Source organism: Periplaneta americana, chromosome 9 (assembly GCF_040183065.1).
Source record: "Periplaneta americana isolate PAMFEO1 chromosome 9, P.americana_PAMFEO1_priV1, whole genome shotgun sequence".
Lineage (NCBI taxonomy): Eukaryota > Metazoa > Arthropoda > Insecta > Blattodea > Blattidae > Periplaneta > Periplaneta americana.
Window position 1 is genome coordinate 53,546,722 of NC_091125.1, and position 22,907 is coordinate 53,569,628.

At 34.0% G+C, this 22,907-nt stretch overlaps 1 protein-coding gene across 2 annotated transcripts in view; it reads left to right on the forward strand.

Annotated features, from left to right (window-relative positions):
- LOC138705937 (pleckstrin homology domain-containing family G member 5-like) overlaps nt 1–22,907 on the forward strand; it is a 705,365-nt gene that overhangs the window by 668,879 nt on the left and 13,579 nt on the right. For both annotated transcript variants that reach the window (XM_069834734.1, XM_069834735.1), the window contains 5 exons: nt 466–896; nt 5,051–5,211; nt 9,035–9,245; nt 9,825–9,982; nt 16,779–16,957. In XM_069834734.1, the coding sequence (XP_069690835.1) occupies nt 466–896; nt 5,051–5,211; nt 9,035–9,245; nt 9,825–9,982; nt 16,779–16,957 (1,140 nt within the window). The remainder of the gene's footprint in view (nt 1–465; nt 897–5,050; nt 5,212–9,034; nt 9,246–9,824; nt 9,983–16,778; nt 16,958–22,907) is intronic.

A 22,907-nucleotide genomic window follows, 5' to 3' on the forward strand; every position in this document is an offset into this window, starting at 1 on the left:
AGTGCATATTTTTAGTGCTCTTTGTTTCCTTCATTGTACCTGTTTGGTTATTTGATAGTGCATATTTTAAGATTGTTTTCTCTGGAAAATTGTATAGTTAATTTATAGTGGACATCCTGTAATCAGCTTATAGTTGGACACACGTATTAAGAAATAAAAAGTAAGTATTTTAAGATTTGATAGTGTATGAAAATTCTGTCTCTACTAATAAGAATTCAATAAAATTACTGTTGATGAATTTGTATTGTGTATATGTAAATTGTAATAAAATTGTACAAGTTTATAATATTATAGTGCACATAAACGAAAATGGCGAATATTGGCTGTAATAAGTTGGGTATACCGTAAATTTTATGTACAGACGACTTTTAGTAAACTGAACAATGTGTCTACTAATTCAGCCCGTCATTTGTTTTATATAAAATTGTAATATCAGTAATTCGAGGTTATATTCTTTGCTTTCAGGCGCAGTCTGTTGTCAAAGTCTCCATCCCCCAATACCCTCAGCGTGCAGGTGCCAGTTTTTTCAAACCTGGGACAGTCCCTTCCCAACTTAAATCTGGCTACTTCACCCAACACAAGTCATGCCTCCACACCCAACCCTCCCACATCACTACTCCTTGTGCCACCATCTGGCAAGAGCACCGCCACTACAACTCATCACCATGGTGGTCTCCTCAGTCCAGGACATCGAGGGGTGTCCTACCCGCCACCTTCACCTCCAAGAGGTTCACTGCGCAGGGGATTTGCGCTCACGCAGTCCAGGAATCCTCCACTGCTGAAAACTCGCCATGTGAATTCGTCTACAGTTAGCAGTGGGGCACCAACTATTCCCAGCCCAACGCAGGGTCATAGTCCAGCAGCCAGCTTTGATTTCGATGTTCCTGTAATTGCTGGTATGAAAATGTTTAATGTTTGCTTATTTATAAATTGTAGAATACTAAAGAGCCAATCATAATTGTTACTGAATATAACCAAATATTTTAATGACAGTTTCTGTATTATTTGTGTGCACCGTTACAACTACCGGTACTTCTAAAACATGGCCGTTTTTGGTTATAAGCTAAAGGTGCTAAAACCAGGGGCGCTGGAGCCAGGAAGTCGCAGAGTATATTAATAATAAAAAGATGACCTATAACAGGTATAGAACTTGGCATTTTTTATTACAATACAAGCAATCACCACTAACAAGGTACGACTACCATTACATAATATGCCTATCATAATGCGTACTACGGTGTTGGAAACGTTATTAATTGATAAGTAATATGATAATATGGCTCTGAAAGATTGGCCTTAACTAAAACTCAAGAAAATAAGCTAAAAATATTTGAAAGAAAGATCTTAAGGAAAACATTTTTGGCCCTATATGCCAAAATGGCAACTGGCGAATTAGATACAATGATGAATTGTATGAGGCATATGATGAAATAGATATAATTAAAATAATTAAAACATGGAGGATTACGTGGCTGGGACACCTATACAGAGAGGAGGAGTTGGATCCATGCCGGAAAGTCACCTTAACTAAAATAGAAGGCAAAAGGAAACTAGCACGACCTAATATCAGATAGCTGGATAGTGTTGAACAGGACCTGCAGATGCTGGGAGTACAAGGCTGGAAAAGGAATGCAGAAGACAGGAACAAATGGAGGTGCATTATAAAGGCGGTCGAGGCCTGCAATAGTCTGTAGCACCATTGATGATGATGATGATGATGATGATGATGATGATGATGATGATGTATGAAAATGCATGAAAATGCCTGTTATTATTCTGTTGAGAACCTTTTGTCATCCAGTCTGCTCTCAAAAAAGCTGAAAGTTAGAATTTATAAAACAGTTATATTACCAGTTGTTCTGTATGGTTGTGAAACTTGGACTCTCACTTTGAGAGAGGAACAGACACTAAGGATGTTTGAGAATAAAATGCTTAGGAAAATATTTGGTGCTAAGAGGGATGAAGTTACAGGAAAATGGAGAAAGTTACACAACACAGAACTGCATGCATTGTATTCTTCACCTGACATAATTAGGAACATTAAATCCAGACGTTTGAGATGGACAAGACATGTAGCATGTTTGGGCGAATCCAGAAATGCATATAGAGTGTTAGTTGGGAGACCGGAGGGAAAAAGATATTTGGGTAGGCCGAGACAGTAGATGGGAGGATAATATTCAAATGGATTTGAGGGAGGTGGGATATGATGATAGGGACTGGATTAATCTTGCTCAGGACGGGCTTATGTGAGAGTGGCAATGAACCTCCAGCTTCTCTAAAAGTCATTTGTAAGTAGTAACCCTGGTCTTCCATCCCCATTAAAATATAAATGAAGTGTTCACGACATGTTTTCTCTTAGTATTAAAATGTGAAAATGGAGAAATAGACTTTGATTGCAGCGATTTTTATTCTTGTGATATTCTTACACCACTTGGACTAAGTCCATGATTAACCCTTTGAGGATGTACTCGAATCAGTCGTCTACTTGCCATTGACCATTAGTCCCATGGTCATGCAACAGTAATAATACATCTTTGCTCATTTCCATTCTTGTCATAATTTTACTTGGGTCTCGTATGAGAGATCAGTATTCCAGCCTTTTGATTACCGGTATACAGTGCCTCTATATTTATTCAGAAGAAGGAAACAATTAAGATTGATAATTTTAATAGAAAATTTTTAGAGCAAATCTTTTGCTAACAGTTTTATTGAGTACCGGTACTTAATTTCATACATGTTACAGTATTTCGTACTATATACTGACATAAAAGACGTTGATAATATTGTTACAAATTACCACTGATAAAGCTGATAGATGTTACTAATTTCATGTAAACTTAGTTCTTTTATTACTAATGGTATCTATAACTTCACGTGATGAGAAAATTTAAATATTAATGACTGAGAGATAATGGTTGCCAGGAATGTCATTCAAACTGCTCAAGTCTCAGAGGCATAGAAACACAGTTTACCCACGTCGAAGGAAATATAATAATCCACCTCGTAAAATATAATCTATTCGTAGATTCATTCAAGAAATTCGTAACATAAAAAATACATTGCCAAGAGGAAAGAAACAGGAAAAGTAATGACTGGTATATTAAGAATAGTAAATCAACAAAAATAAACAAAATTAATAATAAAATGTTAAAATATCAAGACACAAATCTAAATAAAAATGCTTAAGTGATAACGAAAAATCTCGAATGATTGTAAATAGAGCATAATCACACAAATTCTTAAAAACAATGAACAAAATAGACTAGAAAACAATGGGAAGATGTATCCTCAAACATTATGAAATTTTGCGAAAGTACTTCAAAGAAAGTTAACCTTCACACAAGAAAGAAGGTAAGTGATAAAAATGGTGCTTATCTACGCTATAGTCACTCCTAGGAAGGAACCATAGTACGCATTTGAGACATGACTAGAATAAAAATTCTTCCATTTCTAGTAGGTATTGAATTCACACTTTTCCAGACTGAAATCACTGTTCTGTACACCTTGCAAATTTAGAATTCTTGTTTCATCTTCATTCTCCTGAAGAAATGTTTCTTCTTTTATTTCATTTAATCGAAGATCATGGTACTGGTACATTAATATAAACTTCTGCGACTCTGAATCTAAAATGAGTACTTACACAGAATATTTTTGAACATACAATTGAACAACATATACGAACAATATGATTATGATTTACTTACTCACTTACTTATTTACTTACAAATGACTTTTAAGGAATGCAGAGGTTCATTGCTGCCCTCACATAAGACCGCCATCAGTCCCTACCCTGAGCAAGATTAATCCAGTTCCTACCACTGTATCCCACTTCCCTCAAATCCATTTCAATATTATCCTCCCAGCTACGTCTCGACCTGCCCAAAGGTCTTTTTCCTTCTGGCCTCCCAACTATAGGTTAACAACTGGGAAAACTCCGTTATGAGAGGGTACTAAACCTTACCAGTGTGCTAGAAGTGGAGTCTGAGTTTCCCTCCTTTAATCTGAACCATTATCGCTACATAGCATCACTGCTATCAGTTAAACATTCTTCTAACGAAATTATTCTGTCAGTTTCACTGTCTGTTACATTAGCACTAGAAAAATATTGTTCTTTTTTTTTTTTACGTGCTCAACACATTTCTTCCACTTATCTTTTCTATATTCTGTGAAAAGTCGACGACGCAATCATTCCTTTATGTTAAGTGGGGACCCAATTTCTGTTACAAAAATGCAATTGAAAAGACTGGAGACAACTGACTAAACATTTTAGTCTGTACCTTTAAGCAAATGAAACCAGTCAAAACAGTAAATGCTTATTTTTAAAGCAGCGTTGGGTTTTGAAGATAAATAATGTTTATGTATACACTATTGATGGACCAAGAGCAGTCAGACATAAACTTAACAAGTGATGATAATATCTTGTTGACTCATTCTATTAACAGGGTTTTTTTTTCAACATAAAGTAGAATCTATTTAGACGATTCCATACACTCCAACTACCTATGTATCTCTTTAAGAAAAAAGTTTATCACTGATTGATTTTCTACTTCAAAAACATATTTTCCCACACTACAGTAGTATAAAACAAACCTCAATTAAGAAGGCTTACATTTGTTATAATATAATTCATTCACGTTTTATTATTTCTACAATTAACAGAACATAAAAGACATATTCGAAGTCAAAGCACAGTCAGTACATCTGAAATAAAGCTTAATATTTCTTATTTATTTCACACTTCCGTTGCAACTTCAATTCTGAATTAAGTTAAAAGTCTTATACTGTATTACATATTCTATTAAAATTTTTATTCTAATAAATATGTATGTTTATAAAATGTAAAACAACTCCTATATATGCTCGTAACAGAATACATATAGACTAACATTAAAACAAATGCTATGTTGATTTTTATAAGAGAGTATCCAAATTATAATCTCCTTTATCTTTCATTCATGTGACCCACATTTTCGTCCTTCATGCATATGAGTGATCTATGAGAATTCTGTTACCATTCTTCATATGAAAATAAACTGTGTTTTATGTCCAGGTGTGTCACCACCAAGTGAGGAGCGCGTTACTCCAGAACCCACTGAGAATCCAAGCACAGGACCTGTACGGTCACATCCCCACCGCCATGCCATGATGAAGCGCCTTACAAGAACTGATAACCGGCGCTACCACACAGCCGGAGCCATAGATGATATTAAGGTCTGTATAGAGAGTTTATTTTTTTATAGTAATACAATTTCCCTATTAAATTACTAGAACCAGTAAATGATTAATTACATACATTATAATGGACTGAATACAACATTTTAACTGCTATGTGGGAAACCTTCGGGGAATGGATAGAGGACCTGAAAATAACCAAAAAGTTCATGTTAATATACTGTATAGTCATTTGCTTTTTTTTATTATACATAAGTATGGGTAGCCTACTTTTTATTTCATCTGTTTTCGTTCTTACATTAGTGGGTACTGTTTATTAAATCAGTAGGCTTTGTAAAATATATATATATATATATATATATATATATATATATATATTCATTATTATCACCTGGCAATGAAAACAAGGGATTGTAGAAGCTTCGGGATTTGTTATTTGCACTATAAAATTATTTTTTATATACCACTATCTGTCCCCGAAAATTGTAAATAAAATCTGGTAACCTTAGCTTAGAAGCCTGTATTGGAACTCATGGTGGCCATTTTGAGCACTATCTGTAGAATTACGCATAGACTTTATAAACAAAGATGTAAAAATAAAGTTACAATTTAATCAAGCATATATGAGCTAAAAAGTACCTGTAATTAAAAAACAAAGCAATATTGATTCTATATTTACATGAACATTTTTGCTTGTTTTTAGTCCTCTATCTGCATATTAGTTAACACTCTACATTTACTTACTATTATATAAGCATATTTGATTTCTTTTAATGCATATTTATTCACTGAGATTGACAAGTATGTAAAAATGTACATCTATACTTAGACTTCAACAAACAAAATTTGATAACACAATCTCAAGGGAAAAAATGGAACTCTCTGCATCATAATCCACAGTTATAATTCCCGATTTACCACGAAAATCGTCTGTAGCTACATTTAAATTGGCAACAGGCCGTGATTGTTTGGCCAAACACCTGCATAGAATTGGAATACCTCAGTCCCCTAACTGTCCATTGTGCAACTCAAACCAAGAAATGGATTCAGAACACCTCAATATCTATGCTTCAGTGGCTGGCCATGATAATATCTTTGAAAAATATTGGAGTGCAGGAGGTCAAATGACTTTATTTTCAAACACCTGGCATTAGAAAACAACATTTTATTTTCTTAAAATGTATGATATATTTTACATAAATGAACTATTCTGATACCAGTGTTAGAATCTTGGTAAATCTTAAACTAAACCCAAACATTCCGTGACATTCAATCGAAAGTTTTTTTTTTTTTTTAAAAAGAACCATAGTCCAAAAAATGCAAATTTGACATATTAAGCATGTGGTGTGTGTATTGTAGCGGCAATCTACTGCATTAGTTATTAGTGAAAAAAAAAACATCATATTCTATGTTATAGGAATGGAAATTTTCAGTGGTTTTCATAAAACAACCATAGTTCACAGACTTTTTTTTGTGAAAACAACCGTTTTCCAGGACGATTTGCAAATATCCCATTCATATCATCTCGAACATTTATCCATACAATTTTAAATTGTAATAGTAGGCCTACTGCTTTTTATGTACATGACAAAAGTCACCTCAGAGAAAAATACTTTAGCAAGTAAATTGTTGTATTAGTTATGGAGTCATCTTTAGGTGCAGATGTAACCCCATAGAAGAAACGTAAGCAATGAAAGGAGAAGAAACAGGATATAATAAAGAAAAAGAAGATTAAAGGAGAGGCACATTTCAGCCACAACAGATAATTTTTTCTTAAAACAACCATTGTCCACAGTTACCTGCATTTACAAATGTATTTTTATGAGGTAATAATAATTTCAGTTATAAATATACTTCAGTTTCCCCAAGTTTCTACAACACCTTAAGAAATGACATGATGAATTTCATATTTGAATTGTCAACGACACTCATGCCAGATAGTTTTTTGTTTCTCTTCAAAATTTATGTTTTTCGACTATGGTTGTTTTCCAAAAAAACCCTTCAATTATTCCGCAAAAGAATAATCAAATATTTTAAGTTTGTCTCAACTCTACTATTATTCAGCCATTCACACACCTTTGCAATACACGACAACATCGTAGGTGTCCCTAAACAGTAATTACTGACAGGCTGCTGCTGCTGATGATGATGATGATGATGATGATGATGATGATGATGATGATGGTGATGGTTGGGACGATTATGATTATGATGAAGATTAGGAGGAGGAAGAGGATAAGGGTGATGAGGATGGCAATCACAACAATGATGATGATAATGGTGATGACCATAATCATGATGATTTGAACAATGTTAGCCAGCTGGCCTGCTAGTGATTCCATTAAATAAAATTAGTCGAATTATGGTAGTGTCTTCTATAGCATGACCTTATTCATTAGAATGTGACCTTTTTTTATCAATACTCCTTAACGTATTAAATAACTACAATAGATTTTGTAAGAGTATGTTGTACTTAGGAAAACTCTTAAACCAGGGATGTCTCCTCAGAAATAACTGTCCCATGATACAAAACAATTAATCACTTTACCTTTGATTGAGGTTCTGGCTGATAATATTACCAGGCAACACATCTCGCTTGACGATATGTGTCAGAGGAAGAACAATTTTTGGATACATCTGAAGTCTAATTAGTAAAATATGTTACTAGTCAGCAATGTATGCAGTGGAGGGGGAAAGGAACTGACCGTTCTACCCCTTTATCTCCTAGCTTAGTTTCCTCATATTAGTATCATGTATAAGGTTCAACCAGTCTTCGAACTGCTGACTAAGTATACATAAATTTATTAATTACTTATTAACAAAATTAAAAAATGAACCTTTAAACAAACACTGCTGAAGTTTAGTTTCTAAACGATTGGTAAAGACAAAATTAATCTAAAAACAGGAGCAAAATAATAACATTAATAATTAGATAAAAAAGGAAATGTCACATTTATTATTTCTACACCAAACAGGATCAAATAATCCTACAGGGTTAAATAGAGATATTGATAAAATTCCATTCCACCCAATAATAAAATTAAAGAATTAACTACTACAGACATCAAACTTCATTTCTTCCGCACTGATCAGAATACACATAAATGACGTGTCTCGAAGTACAAATGTCCTTAAGTTCAAGAGGTTCTCCTAAGTAGATTTTACTCGAGTATTTCAATTCACTTGCAATTTTCGATTCACCATTGTTTTATCACCACCACCACCACCACCACCACCACCACCACCATCGTATTTATTGTTTTCGCTATCATCTTTCTCATTCTCTTCGTTTTCCTCCTCCTTCTCTTCCTCCACTCCATTACTATTACCATTCTCTTATTCTGTCTCCTCTTTATTCTTTTCTTCTTTCTTCATTTCCTTCCACTCTTTCTTCTTTATTTTCAGAGCATCATCATCATCATCATCACCATCACCATCATCATCGTCATCACCTTCTTATTCTTCTTACCACCATCACTCTCTTCTTCCTACTTTTCCTTTTACACATCTTTTCCTCCTCGTTTTTCATCATCATCATAAATATCGTCTTAGTTTTCATCGTTGTCATTGTTAATACAATCATATTCCTCTTTGTCTTTCTCTTGTTCTTATTTTTCTTCTATTTATCACTATCATCATCATCACCTTTACACTCTTTTTCTCTGCTTAATCACCTTTTTGTTTGCCTTTATTCACCTGTTTCGATTGCTCTTCCTCATTCCTACATTATCCCACCTACACCCTGAATGAGCTCTGTTATAATTAAAATCATAATTAATTGTAGAGCCAACTGATTGACTTTCAGATCTTCTATACATCAAAATGGTCTGATGTGAAATTTTCATTTCCATCTCATGTACAGAAGCAGGACAGCCGAGATGCCAGCATCCACAAGCGTTTGTCATGGAACTGCGGCCCTGGAGTACAAGGCACAAGCTCGACCAATAGTGAACTGCCAGCGAGCAAGTGTGTGAGCACCGAAAGTGTGCAGAGCTCGAGTGGGGTTAGCTCTACAGGTAGTGCCCACTACAGTGGAAGCCTCGTAGGTGACATGGACCTGCTGGAGCTGGATGGTGAGCACAATACTCATACATATTACAAGGTGTTGGCTATCACAGCTAATTGATCTTCAGTGACAAAACTCTAACGCCTCAATGTAACGAAGTTCTTCTTGCCTCACTGCATATGCAAATGTTCCTATCAAGAATCTGTACAAATTTCAGTAGAGACTGACATGGCACAATGATATTATCGACCATTTCGCGACCCAGCAGCCACGGATGCATACTAGTGCCTCTCTTATTGCCTGAAAGAAAAGGTCAATATAAAATTATGAAAGCTATAACGCGTGCAACAGTAAAGAACATATTGAAAAATAAACTTTGAAAAGCACATAGTTGCATTTTATGAAGTGATGGTAGTGCCCATGCCGATTTCTGTAAGTGAAAATTGAATATTGAATAGAACAGATAAAATAAAATGGCTGGTTAACAGAGATGACAATGAGGTTATGTTCTGCATAACAATTTACATTTAGATATAGAAAAAGTTCATGTATAAGAATATAACTAAATACAAAATAGGCCTATTCAATATCATAGAGATAATAGAGAAATAGAAAGAGTGCCAAATTATTTATTCTTTGTTGGCAGGCCCACCTTTACGTGTTGTGTGTGGGAATCAGTTGGGATGCTGTTTTGACACGCACTTGTCAACATCAGGGACCTCAGTTACCAGTCCTATAACTGATGAGAATGAATCGTCCGCGTGTCCACCTCTCTCCCCTGCAATGGAAGCAATCAACATGGAGGCAAGTACAAACGTAATATTGTGTACTTTATGGTGAGATTAAGTATTTGTGCTATAGATAAAGCAGTAAATTACATTGTTGTCTTAAATATTGATTGCAGTGCATCATTATACGATGATGATGATGATGATGATGATGATGATGATGATGATGATGATGATGATGATGATGATAGTGGAAATGACAATGAAAATGTTTGTGGTGATGATTTGTATGAAGATAATGATTGGATTGAATATATTACCTATATTTTCATTAAGTTTCCGATGCATCTCTGTATTGTAATATTGAACAATTGAGTAGTTCATCATGAGTCTGTCTGATATCCTTTCTCTTCATCTAACTGTGAAGTATTTTTCATTTGGAAAGATTTTTTATCTTTATTATACAGGGTGATTCACGAAAATCGTGCAATACTCTGGGAACTTATTCCTGATGTCATTGTGATGAAAAAATTCATGTAAATATACAGGTTGGAAGTGAAATAACCTTGCAGATTGAAAGGAACAATAGGATACACGTAAATGATAGAAAATCTATATTATATTTTATGATTAAATGCACGATTAATTAGAAAATTAAGTTTGAAGTTTCAGCAGTCCTGCAACATCGTCACTAACACACTACCGATATTCATGATACAGATGTAAGGGGTTAACGAATTCGGAGTGTCTAAGTAGGTGAACTGCACTCTTCCAAGACATTGCCACTTGCTTGCATTGTGCAATGGCTTGAATTTAGAGATTATAAAGTAAAAAGTATTCAAACTAAGCTCTACAGCTGAACAATATGACCTAAAAATGTCAATAAAAAAGACAAAGGTTTTCAGGGAAAAATTCCAGTTAGAACAAAAATCATAATCAATAACAGTTAGAACAAAAATCATGATTAATAACGAGTCAATAGAACAAGTGAATAGGTTCAATTACTTACGTTGTAATATATCTTATGGCTATACAAATGATATTGCTATTAAGCTACGCATATTCCAACAGTTATTAGGTACAATTAAAAGAACACTAGTCGAAACAGTTAGAAGAGCCACTGTCTTAAAATTATATAAAGTTCTGGCATCCTATCATTGCTCTATGGTCCAGAAACTTGGTTTAACAAAAAAGCAAAAGCTAGTCTCATTGATACCGTTGACAAGATACAATAGATTAGATCACAAACAAAATTCTGAAATACGTGAAGAACTGGGAATTGCAAGTATAACAGAAACAATTGACAGATATAGATTAGAATGGTATAATCATGTCAATAGAATGGATTCTGATCGTATACCCAAAATAGTACACAACTATAGACCCAGAGGACAACGAGATATTGGATGCCCTAGGAAAAGATGGAGAGATCAATTTTAATAGTAAAAATATATTATGTGGAGATGGAACAGGCCTAATGGCCTAATCCATGTTGTATATGATGGTGATGATGATGATGATGATGATGATGATGATGATTATGATTATGATGTACATTTTGGGATTTCAGCTGGTTCAACACAATTGTCTAAACATGGTTATTTTGAGTTTCTTCCGGAAAATATTAAAAAAGCAGTTGTTAAATGGTGCACACTAAATTGCATTCCACAAAAAAAAAAAAAAAAAAACTCAGCACTCGTGTCGTATTTGTCATATCATATAATATGTCTACGTAGCAACATTTTCCAGAGTTCTGTAGTACAATGGAATGAATAAAATTACGTTTGTCAAATGATGTCGACCAGAAATCAAGTTTCCTTACAAACCCGTCAATTTTTTCTGTGGCTACTATTGCAGTATGTTAACATCTTGGCCTTGCAAACTGCCATTAAAAGTGTTCAACAAGATTCGAATAATATATCAGCAAGGAATGCCAATCTAAGAAGTCAAAGAGAGTTGGAAGATGAATTTGAATATACTGATTTCTCATCTTGCTGGTACAGGAGTTGGGTTTTGAGTGAAATTATCGTTATTTCTTCTACATGATTTATATTTTTCCAGTGGGGTTAAGTACTGGTACAGCAGTGGGAGGTCTTGTAACTCTGCATTAATATGTATAGGGATGTTAAGGATTAAATAAAACTCCATGAAACCCAGCTTAATCGTCTTTATTTAAGCACTAAATTATACTTATGTTTGTATTACCTTTCATTTGTGTTTCGTCTTCTTGGATCCTTCTGTTAACTTCCAACTATCCCCACTTATCCTTCCTGTGTGACTGCCTTCAGTCTGGCCTCTTTTGATCCATTCAAGATCAAAGAGGCACGCAACCCCTCCAACCACGTCAAGGTAGCAGTCATGAGGAGGGACAACGCCCCTACCCACACCCTATCTAACTCGCAAAATAATCGAGTGTCGCCCCTAACCCCACCACTCCCTCACCCAGGAGGATGTAGTGTATTGGGAGACACACAGCTGAAAAATAATCATAACTTCAGCAGACATACAGTAATTCTTCGCTGTTTCAGGGAATTGGATGTTGCTTAAGTTTTCCGTGGATTTCTAGTAGTATTAATAGTCTGGGATCAGACCTTCCAGAAAACACAGAATGTCACTACTGAGTACAGTGAAAAGTAGACTATTAATTTTTCATTGAATAAAACTTCAGTTATGTTTTAAAATAGAGATCCCATTAAGTTAGAGTATTTGAGGTTCAGGTATAAACATTTTAATTATTAATAAATGGCCTTCGTTATGTTATTCAGTAGGCCTATAGAACTTTATTTATATTAAAAATTTTAACATTTTTTGTCTGAATGCTACCATTAACATTTCCTTGGAAACAGTTTACTGTATGACGTCACAATGAATTACAAAGTTATATTCCGGCACTGAAAATACAAACATTCTTTAAGAAAAGTACTTAAATACGTATTTGTTGTTGTTTGACACAAAAAATGAAGTAACAAATACCGAAATCAAAAGATAAAATAAAATAGCTACTTATAAAAGGTAAAATAATGTTCAAATCTATCATAACTTGTAAAATTGTTCTTCAAAATTCTTCTCTTCTTGTCAGTGATAGCACTAGGGGTGAACGAAGTAGGGCGTCTGTCCAACCAAAAATTTTCCTGCCCACCCTTTCACCCACCCTAAAAGAACAATTAATACATAATTTCAGATTTAATAAATCTTGTGCAAAGTACTAACAGTAGTCTAGTATTTATTATTTTCTAAGTCATGCATTTATTAGTGATTCAACATATTCATACTTCTGCTTTGATACTGCATATAATTAATGACAGTAGCTTGGTACTGGTTGGTAGACCTTATCAAACAAGTGTCTGGCTTTAATTTAACATTCTGCCATGATATTCTAATAGTGTAGTAGGCCTACATATTGTAGTAAGTGCAGTTTTAGTTGTTATGGTGGAGTATAGTAAACAGACTTATCAACCATTTCTTTCATTTCACCTATAGCAAAAAAAAGCAAAGTGTAGTGATGATGGTAATGAAACCGATGTGGCAATGTAAAACTTGATCACGAATCAATCTTTCGAGACGAGGGTGTGACTACTGTGCAAAAGGTGATAAAACTAATACAGTCATAAGTGAAACTGTCAGTTCAGTTGTCGGGAATATTTTTACTTCAGTAAACGATGGTCTGCAACAGCCGTTTCTAAAACTGTATCTTAGGACTCGTTATGGTAAGAATTTCAGAAGTTTTCAATCTGAATGTTATCAATTATTTCCTTAGCTGGAATACAGTATTGAGCGTGATGCAGCATTGTTTCTACTTGTAAATTCTTTTCGAAAGAGAGTAGATCAGATAAAAATGCATTCGTTTTTAGTTATGAGAACTAGAAGCAGCACTGGAAAAGGATACTGGTTTAGGAAACATACAAATAGGCCTAGTGTAGTACTAAGACGTCTATATTTTCTTAGGGTTCGTACAGGAAATGAAAAGAAAAGTTAGTAAGATTTGAGTTGTTATTCAAATCAATGAGGCATATACCGCTGAAATGTTACCCTACATAAAAACAGTATTAGCAAAATGCAATACTGACATACAAAGGTACGTAGTACATACACTACTGGTCAAAAGTTTTCGATCACATATCACAACTATGCATTTGTGGTTAAAACAGGAATTTCGTTTTGAATAATCTATCATATTATAATGCTACAGAGAGAAAATATTTATTTTGTTGGACTATGTAGTTTTTCCGATGTGTTTGTACATTCAAATAAAGTATATAGTTGTTTTCATAGCTGATCGAAAACTTTTGACCGGTAATGTACATACTATGGTGCTAGTGTATCCCTGCGGTGGCTGAGTGGTCAGGTCTTCAGCCTGTTACGCAGGTGGTCTGGATTCGATTCCCAGTCAGGCCTGGAAATGTTCATTGAAAAATCCATAGTGACACTTGTAGTGGACAAGTTCGCAATTGGGATTTTTCTTGAAGTTCTCCCGTTTCCCCTTTCCTCATATTAGCCATCTACATCATTCTATAGCATTCCCGAACACTGGCTGGCCTAGGGACGAGTGACATTTTTTGCTCTAAATCTGATACAAAGCGAACCTTAATGCAGTCAGCTGGTGTGGGTTTGGGAATGCGCCTAGGTTGAAGTCTAGCATAATAGATCTTGGAAGGTCGCACTGCGAAATTCCATTCCATGGTGTCAGTGTTATAAACTGTGTCAAGCTCTCTTGCGAAGTGAAGTTCCACAAACAACTTAGTAATTGTTGATTTTGCAAAGGTGTAAAATCTGCAGCACATTTCTTTCATTTATTACAGATGTTATGTATTCATATCTGGATCGAAAAGACATAAAATGTTTATTGTCGTACAGAAAATTATGACGCTTGAGGTACGTGAACTTGAAGCAATAAGTGAGTAGAATAAAAACCCGGTAAAAATGGTGTACCATATAAAGCAAAGCTAGAAATATATAAACAAGTTGAAGTTAAAGGTATTTGAAAAGATAAATTACCCATAAAATGGTTGGGCAAGCCAAATTACAGCATGTAAGCTTATTGCTATTAAAAAAAAAATTTCCACCATACTTGTTGTGCTTACAAATCATGTTGAAAATAGAGAAAACATCTGCAGAAGCCTAAGATATACTGGAACAACTACATTTTTCATTTTTTGTTTCATTTGTTTGTGTTTGTTTTCCATAATTCTGAAGAACTTGAAAGTTATTTGTAATTTCCTTCAAAATAAAGACTGTGACATAGGAAATTATTGTATTATTGTTCAGGCTAATTACTGAATGACTGAATGTTATGAGAAATTTACTAAGAGAGTTTCAAGTTTTTTATTGTCAGAGAGCAAAAAGTTTGCTACAGAAAAACGGTGTTGAAATTAATACTAACAAAAGAGATGATTTCCACAACATTTATACAAATATATTGTGACAGAACAACTACCCAATGAACGAGAGAGTCTGTGTAATGAGGATGACTTGAGACAGTATTCCGGTACCGGTATTTATGTTCCAATAATTGAAAAGGCAATTTCAGAACCAATCAGAAAATTTACCATAAATAACTCCAGCCTTAGTGGAATAAGCGTTTTACATCCAGAAACTCCACCTTTTTTAGGATGTGAAGTTCTAAAGTCATTTCCCGAACATTACCACTGTGATGCAGATAGTGTTCAAGTGAAACTGAAACTTCTTCCTAAGACAATAAATTACTATGAATCTGAAAGTGAGTGAAAAGAAATCACTTCTCTTCCTATCCACTAATGTATATCCTATGATGCTTCTTAAAAATCTCATCTTTGCGGCCTCAATTTTTCTTTCTTCGCTTCTTGTCCAGAACTCTGCTCCATACATCAGTATGGGTACAGCTATCATTTTATAAAACTTTAATTTAGTTTCTTTTCCGATGTTTTTGAGTATCTTTTTATTGTGCCACATATAGCCTATAGCTGAATTTATTTATTTTATTTGTAGCATCGTTTTTTCCAGATAGGAAATGTTACAACCTAGGTAGTCGAAGTTGTTGACTTGTTCTATTGGCTTTCTCTCTAATATAATTTTTGCTCTTATTTGATAAATACATGTGTCGGTAAATAATTAGGAAGATTGAAAGAAAACTTCTGAAGTTTAAAGTTTTAAATCGTTAATCAAAATTACATAGTTTATGAAGCCAAAGTTTTGCCCTCAGCTTAATTTTTCTCAGTCTCTTGCAGAAAAAAATTAATGTGTCTGGTTCTGCTGAGTTTCTGGAAATGACAGAATCGTTGAACATTAACTGAATAGTGATTTGTACATGGTTTCATGTGAAGTTAAAAATTGTGAACCTTTTCTTCGTATTTGGATAGTCAAAATTAAATTGACTTTACATCTAAATAATGCTCATTACTGAATGAGTATAAAATAGATAATATGATTACCAAAAACACTACTGTTCATTAAAATAAAAATTACATAATACATTTCAGAAATTTAAGTGTGTTTATGCAACAAAATAATGCTTTTCAGTCAATGTTGTTGTCGTTCTCATTCATCCTGATAATTATCATCATCATCATCATCAACAACAACAACAATAACAACAATTTAATCCTTAGCAAAGAAGTGAATGTCGTCAGTAAAACTTTACAGACGTCTGTCTAGTTTTTTTTTTCCCCCCCTTTCGTCTGTTGGCTTAAAATATAGAAAGGTGACCCATGTTCGTTCATACAAATGTTGTTGTCTAGTGCCTTGCATCTGGCAATGAAGCCATAAGCAGTGTTCATACAAATGTAATAAGTTGAATTCCATTGTGCTTTTTTAAGGTTCTCTTTTAAAGTTATTTTATTATAAACGTGACGTTTTTAAAATGGACTGCATTTATTATTATAAGTTTTTCTATACAGTTAATCAGGTCACGATTGAGTCCTGGACCAACTCCACCAACTGATCCTGGAGGAGTAGAGACAGTGAATGCAGAAAATGTTAACGAGACACAAGAAGGCGCCACAAGAATTCCCCCCAGTAAAGCAGACATACTGAGGATGAAAGATCTAATTTTGACAGATTCTTCTGTGGAAGCCTCGTAAGTTCTCAATTTAGCATTTAGTAATAGATCCAAATGTAACAGTATTTTCTGTATCACGTAGAAATGTGTAAATTGCCATACAGCATTTGAAATCCGTAAACAGCGTCATTGATCGTAATAATTAACTGTAGTCACTACAGATGGTGTATGTGATTATCTTATTCCCTCCGCATATGACATTGTAGTACATATTAATACCAAAGTCTCTGGATAGAGGGCAGTGTCAAAGATCACTATGTTCCCTTCATTTTCCACTGGGAAAATATTAAATAATAATTAAATCTGAATACATAGTTTCTCATTGCATAGATTGTACTAACTTGTTCACTTTATTTCCAATTCTTAAATCATTTTTTTATTTGTAAACTAATTTAAATAAATCTTACTATATAATGCAACAAACAACTCAGTCTTTCAGTAGACTTGTGCTCTCACATGTCTAGTTTTAAATTGTGTGAGTGGTAATCAGGGTGCGAATTAAGATTTCTGATGAGAGGGGGATAGAATCCTAGATACAGAATACCATGCCTACATAAAATTATTATTATCCTCATTCGATACTGCTCAACACTTGACCACACTGAGTTGCTTGTCTTGCATCTTGATCATAATAATAATTATATCCATGAGCAGGTTTAAGGTAAGACGTGTAATTCCTAGTTATTGATTGTTGTGATGATAATACATCAATATTATTTTCTTTGCTTACTTTATACTTTATAAAGTACATACACTCGCACTAAAACAATTATATTTTGTGAAGGGGGATAGAAGTTATCCCTGGCAGGGATGTTTTTTTTTTTTTTGGTAGATTATTTTACGACGCTTTATCAACAGCTTAAGCTATTTAGCATCTGAATGAGATGAAGGTGATAATGACGGTGAAATGAGTCCGGGGTCCAACACCGAAAGTTACCCAGAATATGAATTTATAAAAGGGGGATAACTTTCCAACAGGAGAGGAAATCCCTATCAATTCGCACCCTGGTGGTAATATAGCATTTACATAATTGTTTAATTGTAAAATATTAATTAGTAACAACACTTTTGTATGGCTTTATCCCACAAATAAGTTTATAAATTTGGTTCTCCATAAGGCATATGTTTCTCTATTTTCCCAAAAAAGTAGAATTAACCAAAACTCGAGGTTTCGTTAAATCTTCAAACTTATTGTTAGTGTATAAGGTTTCAGGAAATAATATCCTGTTTTTACCATTCTACGAAGTACACAACCGATTTCATAATCTATAATACAGTATAACTCAACTATTACTATCACCATCATCATCATCATCATCATCATCATCATCATCATCATCATCCAGTGGCGTATACTGGTTAAAGGGTTTGGGCTACCGCTGACCCTATTATTACACAAAATATATCTAACAATTACTTTAATTTTAATTACTATGGTAAAACTAATAATACAAAATTATTACATTATGTTATATTATAAACTTTTTCTTTTGTAATTTCCTTGGGCTACCGCCGGTAGCCCTGGTAGCCCGCAAAATACGCCCCTGTCATCATCATCATTATTATATTCCAAGGCATCACCATATGTGACTCATACAATGTCTCTATCTTTCCACGAATTGTAACTAATTCTGTACACCAAGCCATTCTTTTCATTGTCTGCACGCTAGAAGTACCTGCATTGGATTACAGCATCCTCGGCTCGCCAGAATGGGCGACATTTTACGAGTGAGAACAATGTAACTTTGAACGGCGACATTGTATAATTATGTTTAATATTTGTTACAATTAACATTAGGTAACTTTTTTCATAGAAGATGGAAGTTTCTCTCCATCAGTAGTCACATAATCCTTACATTTGTTAATGAAATTCACATTTACACAGTCCAATTCTTCAATTGCAAGAGCCAATGGTGGCAATCTCTCTTATGACATTACCTTTTAGTTCAGTAATGTGTGTGGATTATTGTTGTACACTTAATTTTTTAGAGTTACCCTAGGTAAAAGCTATACCTATTAAGAACAGGCAATCATAGTCGCTCTTTTTGTTGATGATTGTGACATGTTTGTTTCTTGTGCAGGCCTATGGAGAGATTTATAAATAGTGCATTCAAGCTGTTTCTCCAACTTTATCCTTTGTTTCCTCAGTAAACACGTGGTGATTTCTCCTCGAAGTTTGTCACGCATAAATCCCATTTTCCTCATTTTCTTAACAAGTTTACGACACTATCTCTGTGTGGAGTAGATTCACCAGGGAATTCTCTTAAAAATAGTGTTCACGCTTCCTGCAGTAATTTGTATCCACACGAGTCGCACATAAGACCTTTTTATTGTAATGTGTACTTGTGTCATGGTGTTATAATAAACCACACTTACATTAATTAAAAATTATAATAACACTATTGAATAATTAATCAGCAGTCACCCTCTTGAAACTGCACCTGTACAACGAATAGCTGCTTACACAAAAACAAAGTGTTATTACAGTTGTAGCCACTGATTTTGGCATATAATCTTGATGGCAGTGCCCAGTCAACGAGCTATTGTAGACCTTATGAATGAGTTGTGATAACGCTCTTCATTGTTGTTTATATTTTCACACCCTCAACTCATATCATTATTATGAAACATAGAAATGGACCACATTACACTATAGTCCGTGTGAATTTAGTAGCATGCCATAAGTGACTTTCACTTGCAATAATTTTACAGTATGTCTCCTACATTTTTCAAATTAAAATGAGAAACATTACATGGCCAGAACCAAGAAATTATTGCTAATGGTCATCTTGAAGCGAGAGGCGAAAAATAGCTATGAATTGTGTTCCCAAAGATTCATAATATTCAGAATGTGCAATAACCAGTTGCGGAAGCATGGAATCAACAGGAATCTTCGACACATCTGAGTTGAAGAGAGTTAAATAACCGAAAGAGTCACTCTGAAATGAGATTATCATTCAACAGACCAGGCAAGAAACCTTATGTTCTAAAAGGAATAACGGAAATAGATGAGTATGAGAATTTTCTCCTATGATTTAATTCATGCGTAACATATTTACAAGGAATGGAAATTCTTGGACAATGAGTCGGTCTCTCCTATTCTCTGTCACTAGCTGTCATGCTGTACTGTACACCAGAGCTTTTGAAAGGTAGAAAATTCGCAACGAAAAGTGGGAATAGTTCTGTATACACATAATTTCTTAATCAAATGATTTTCTATCAACGTTCACTGCACCATCTTTCTGTTGAAGGTTGCACAGTAATAATTAAAGAAACGTTACGAAATATAGGCCTATTACCTACCAGATTTTCGCAGTAATACATCTTTTCAGCATCTCTGGTACGGAAAAAGTAGTGTCTATATATAGCAAATTCTCCTACACCATATAAGCTCTTAAGTCTAATTTTGTTCATACGAGTGTTCCTGGAATTATTTGTCCTAGAATTATATATAAATATAATATTTTACAGTAACAATTTAATGGGTTTTTATTATAAACTATTATAAGTACAGCGGCAATTTAGTCCCAGCCAAATTAAAAAATTGTCTTCACTAGATTATTTATATCATGTAGGCTACAACAAACTAATAAATGAGAGGGTGAAGTTGTTCATCTTCTTAGTCATTGTCCCAGATTTTGAGGTGACATTAAAATTACTGGCAATCTTAAAGAGGAAAGATGCGATAAATGTGCTATTCGACGCATTTATACTATTCAGAATATTTACACTAGAGTGACCAGATTTCCAAAATGAAAAAATGAGACACTTATTAAAGTTGACATGAATCAATATTTTATCTAAAAATTAATTATTACTTGTGTTTATATAATATCAGTGAGCAATAAGGTCCAGTAATGAATACTACACCGTTTACAATAACTAAGCTATAATAATTATGCAAGTACATAATAGAGTAGCATGGATATTTGGCTAAAGTTATTGTTAACAATTGTTTATATTGCAACTAGTCTGGATTAATTAGGTTAGCTTATCTGTTTAAAAATACTTCAGGTTAATTGGACCTTACGTTATATCTATGTAACTGTATTCTGAACTTGTTTCATAACAACATTTTTTGCCTCATATTAACTTCTAACTATTTTAACATTCTCCATGAAGATCAACCTGTACAATCAGGTCATATTTCTTTGATGATTACTTTTGCTTTAGAAGTATTAGCCTTTCTTTCACAAAATTATGAAAGTCCATGCAAGACAGTGAAAATGTAGTGTTTTGGTGTTGTTAAACTATATAAATTAGAAATGTAAATGGAATTTAACTGCTAAAATAATAAGTTAGCAGCTTGAATGACATTTTGTGATTAACATGGCCTTTATTGACATCTGATGAAAACATTATAGATTTAATCAATGTTTTACGTGATTATTAAATAAAATAAAAGAAAAAGAAACATTTTAACAATAATTTAGGGAAACAGGACGCAATTAAAAAAAACAGGACATTTGGCATCCCGAGCATACTTTTCTCGGGACAGAGGACAAGAGTCTAAAAAAAAGAGACAGTCCTGTTAAAAACGGGATGTCTGATCACCCTAATTTACACAGAAGAGGTAATAGTCCAACAGTGAAAAGACTACTAGATACAATTTTATTAGGTTCCAAGGCAGTGTCAGTAACCTTAAAAGAAATTGGTTTCAAGTGGAAGAAAACTAAATATTATAGAAGAGTAGGTATCGAAAACAGTGACAGCAATAGCAGTGACGAATCTTGTGACAACAGTCAGTTCATGGAAAAGGAAGAAATATCCGAGGTGGAAGAGTTAAAATATAATCAGTGATCGAAAATTTACAGTATCTAGTATAATTAGATGTGGTTTGTGCAAAGTCACGTAGAACAACATAATACTTTAGTTCTGTGATAATAATAATAATAATAATAATAATAATAATAATATTTATTTGTCAGAAACCAGTGTACAAAGCCTGGATATGACATCGTCAGGTTCGATAATATACACACGCACACATACACTCACACATACACAAACAAACTTAGCACAAATAAATATAGACAAGTAAATAAATAATTATAAGCAAATAAACATACATAGTCAAATAAACAAACACTGAGAAATAAACAAAACAAACACTGAGAGATAAACAGAGTATGCTGTAGGTTAACACATTTATATAAGGACAAAAGGTATAATTAAAATACAAAGAGACAAATTAAAATATAAAGAAAGGGTTACATTTCTAAAATACAATATTTACATCACACTCCATGAATTCATTCACTGAATAGAAAGGTCTGTTCAGTAACCATCTATGTATGCAGGACTTAAACCTATTTATTGATAACTTTCTCACCTCTAACAAAATGTGTGTAGTTTTTGGAGGTGACTGTCCAGCAGTGTCCACGAATACTCAGGCTTGTACAGATCTCTTATTATACCTCTGCCATTGAGTGGCCATTAAATTTCAAGTAGCTCATCTTGGTCACAGGCATCAGAATATTAAAAAGCATTACAACCTTCTGCTCTCTATCTTCCATTTCATCGTAAACTGTGACATTGGACAGAGGCAGATATGCAATAAAGGATCTGTATATTTATTTACTCTCTCTTACGAACTGCCACTTGCAGCCTGTAACAGAGGTATCAACTGTCCTTGTGGTGGTGAATAACTAGCTCTGAAGTTCAGATTAACAAAATCCACCAGCCAAAATTGGTGGTGCTCACTAACTGTCGTCCTTGCAATCTATGACTTGTCTGCGACTGCTGTTAAAACATTATAATGTGTGGACAAGACAATGAAAAGAATGGCTCTGTAGCTAGCAGAATTTAAAAAAAAATATGAGCAATCTCAGATGTCTTTAGAAGAGAGAGAGAAAGAGGGAGAGGGTGAAGGAGAAAGAGGGAGAAGGAGAGAGAGAGAAAATATGATTTCTGGTGTCTTTTATTACCGATCATTTTATATTGATATCTCATCAAAATGAGAGTTCAA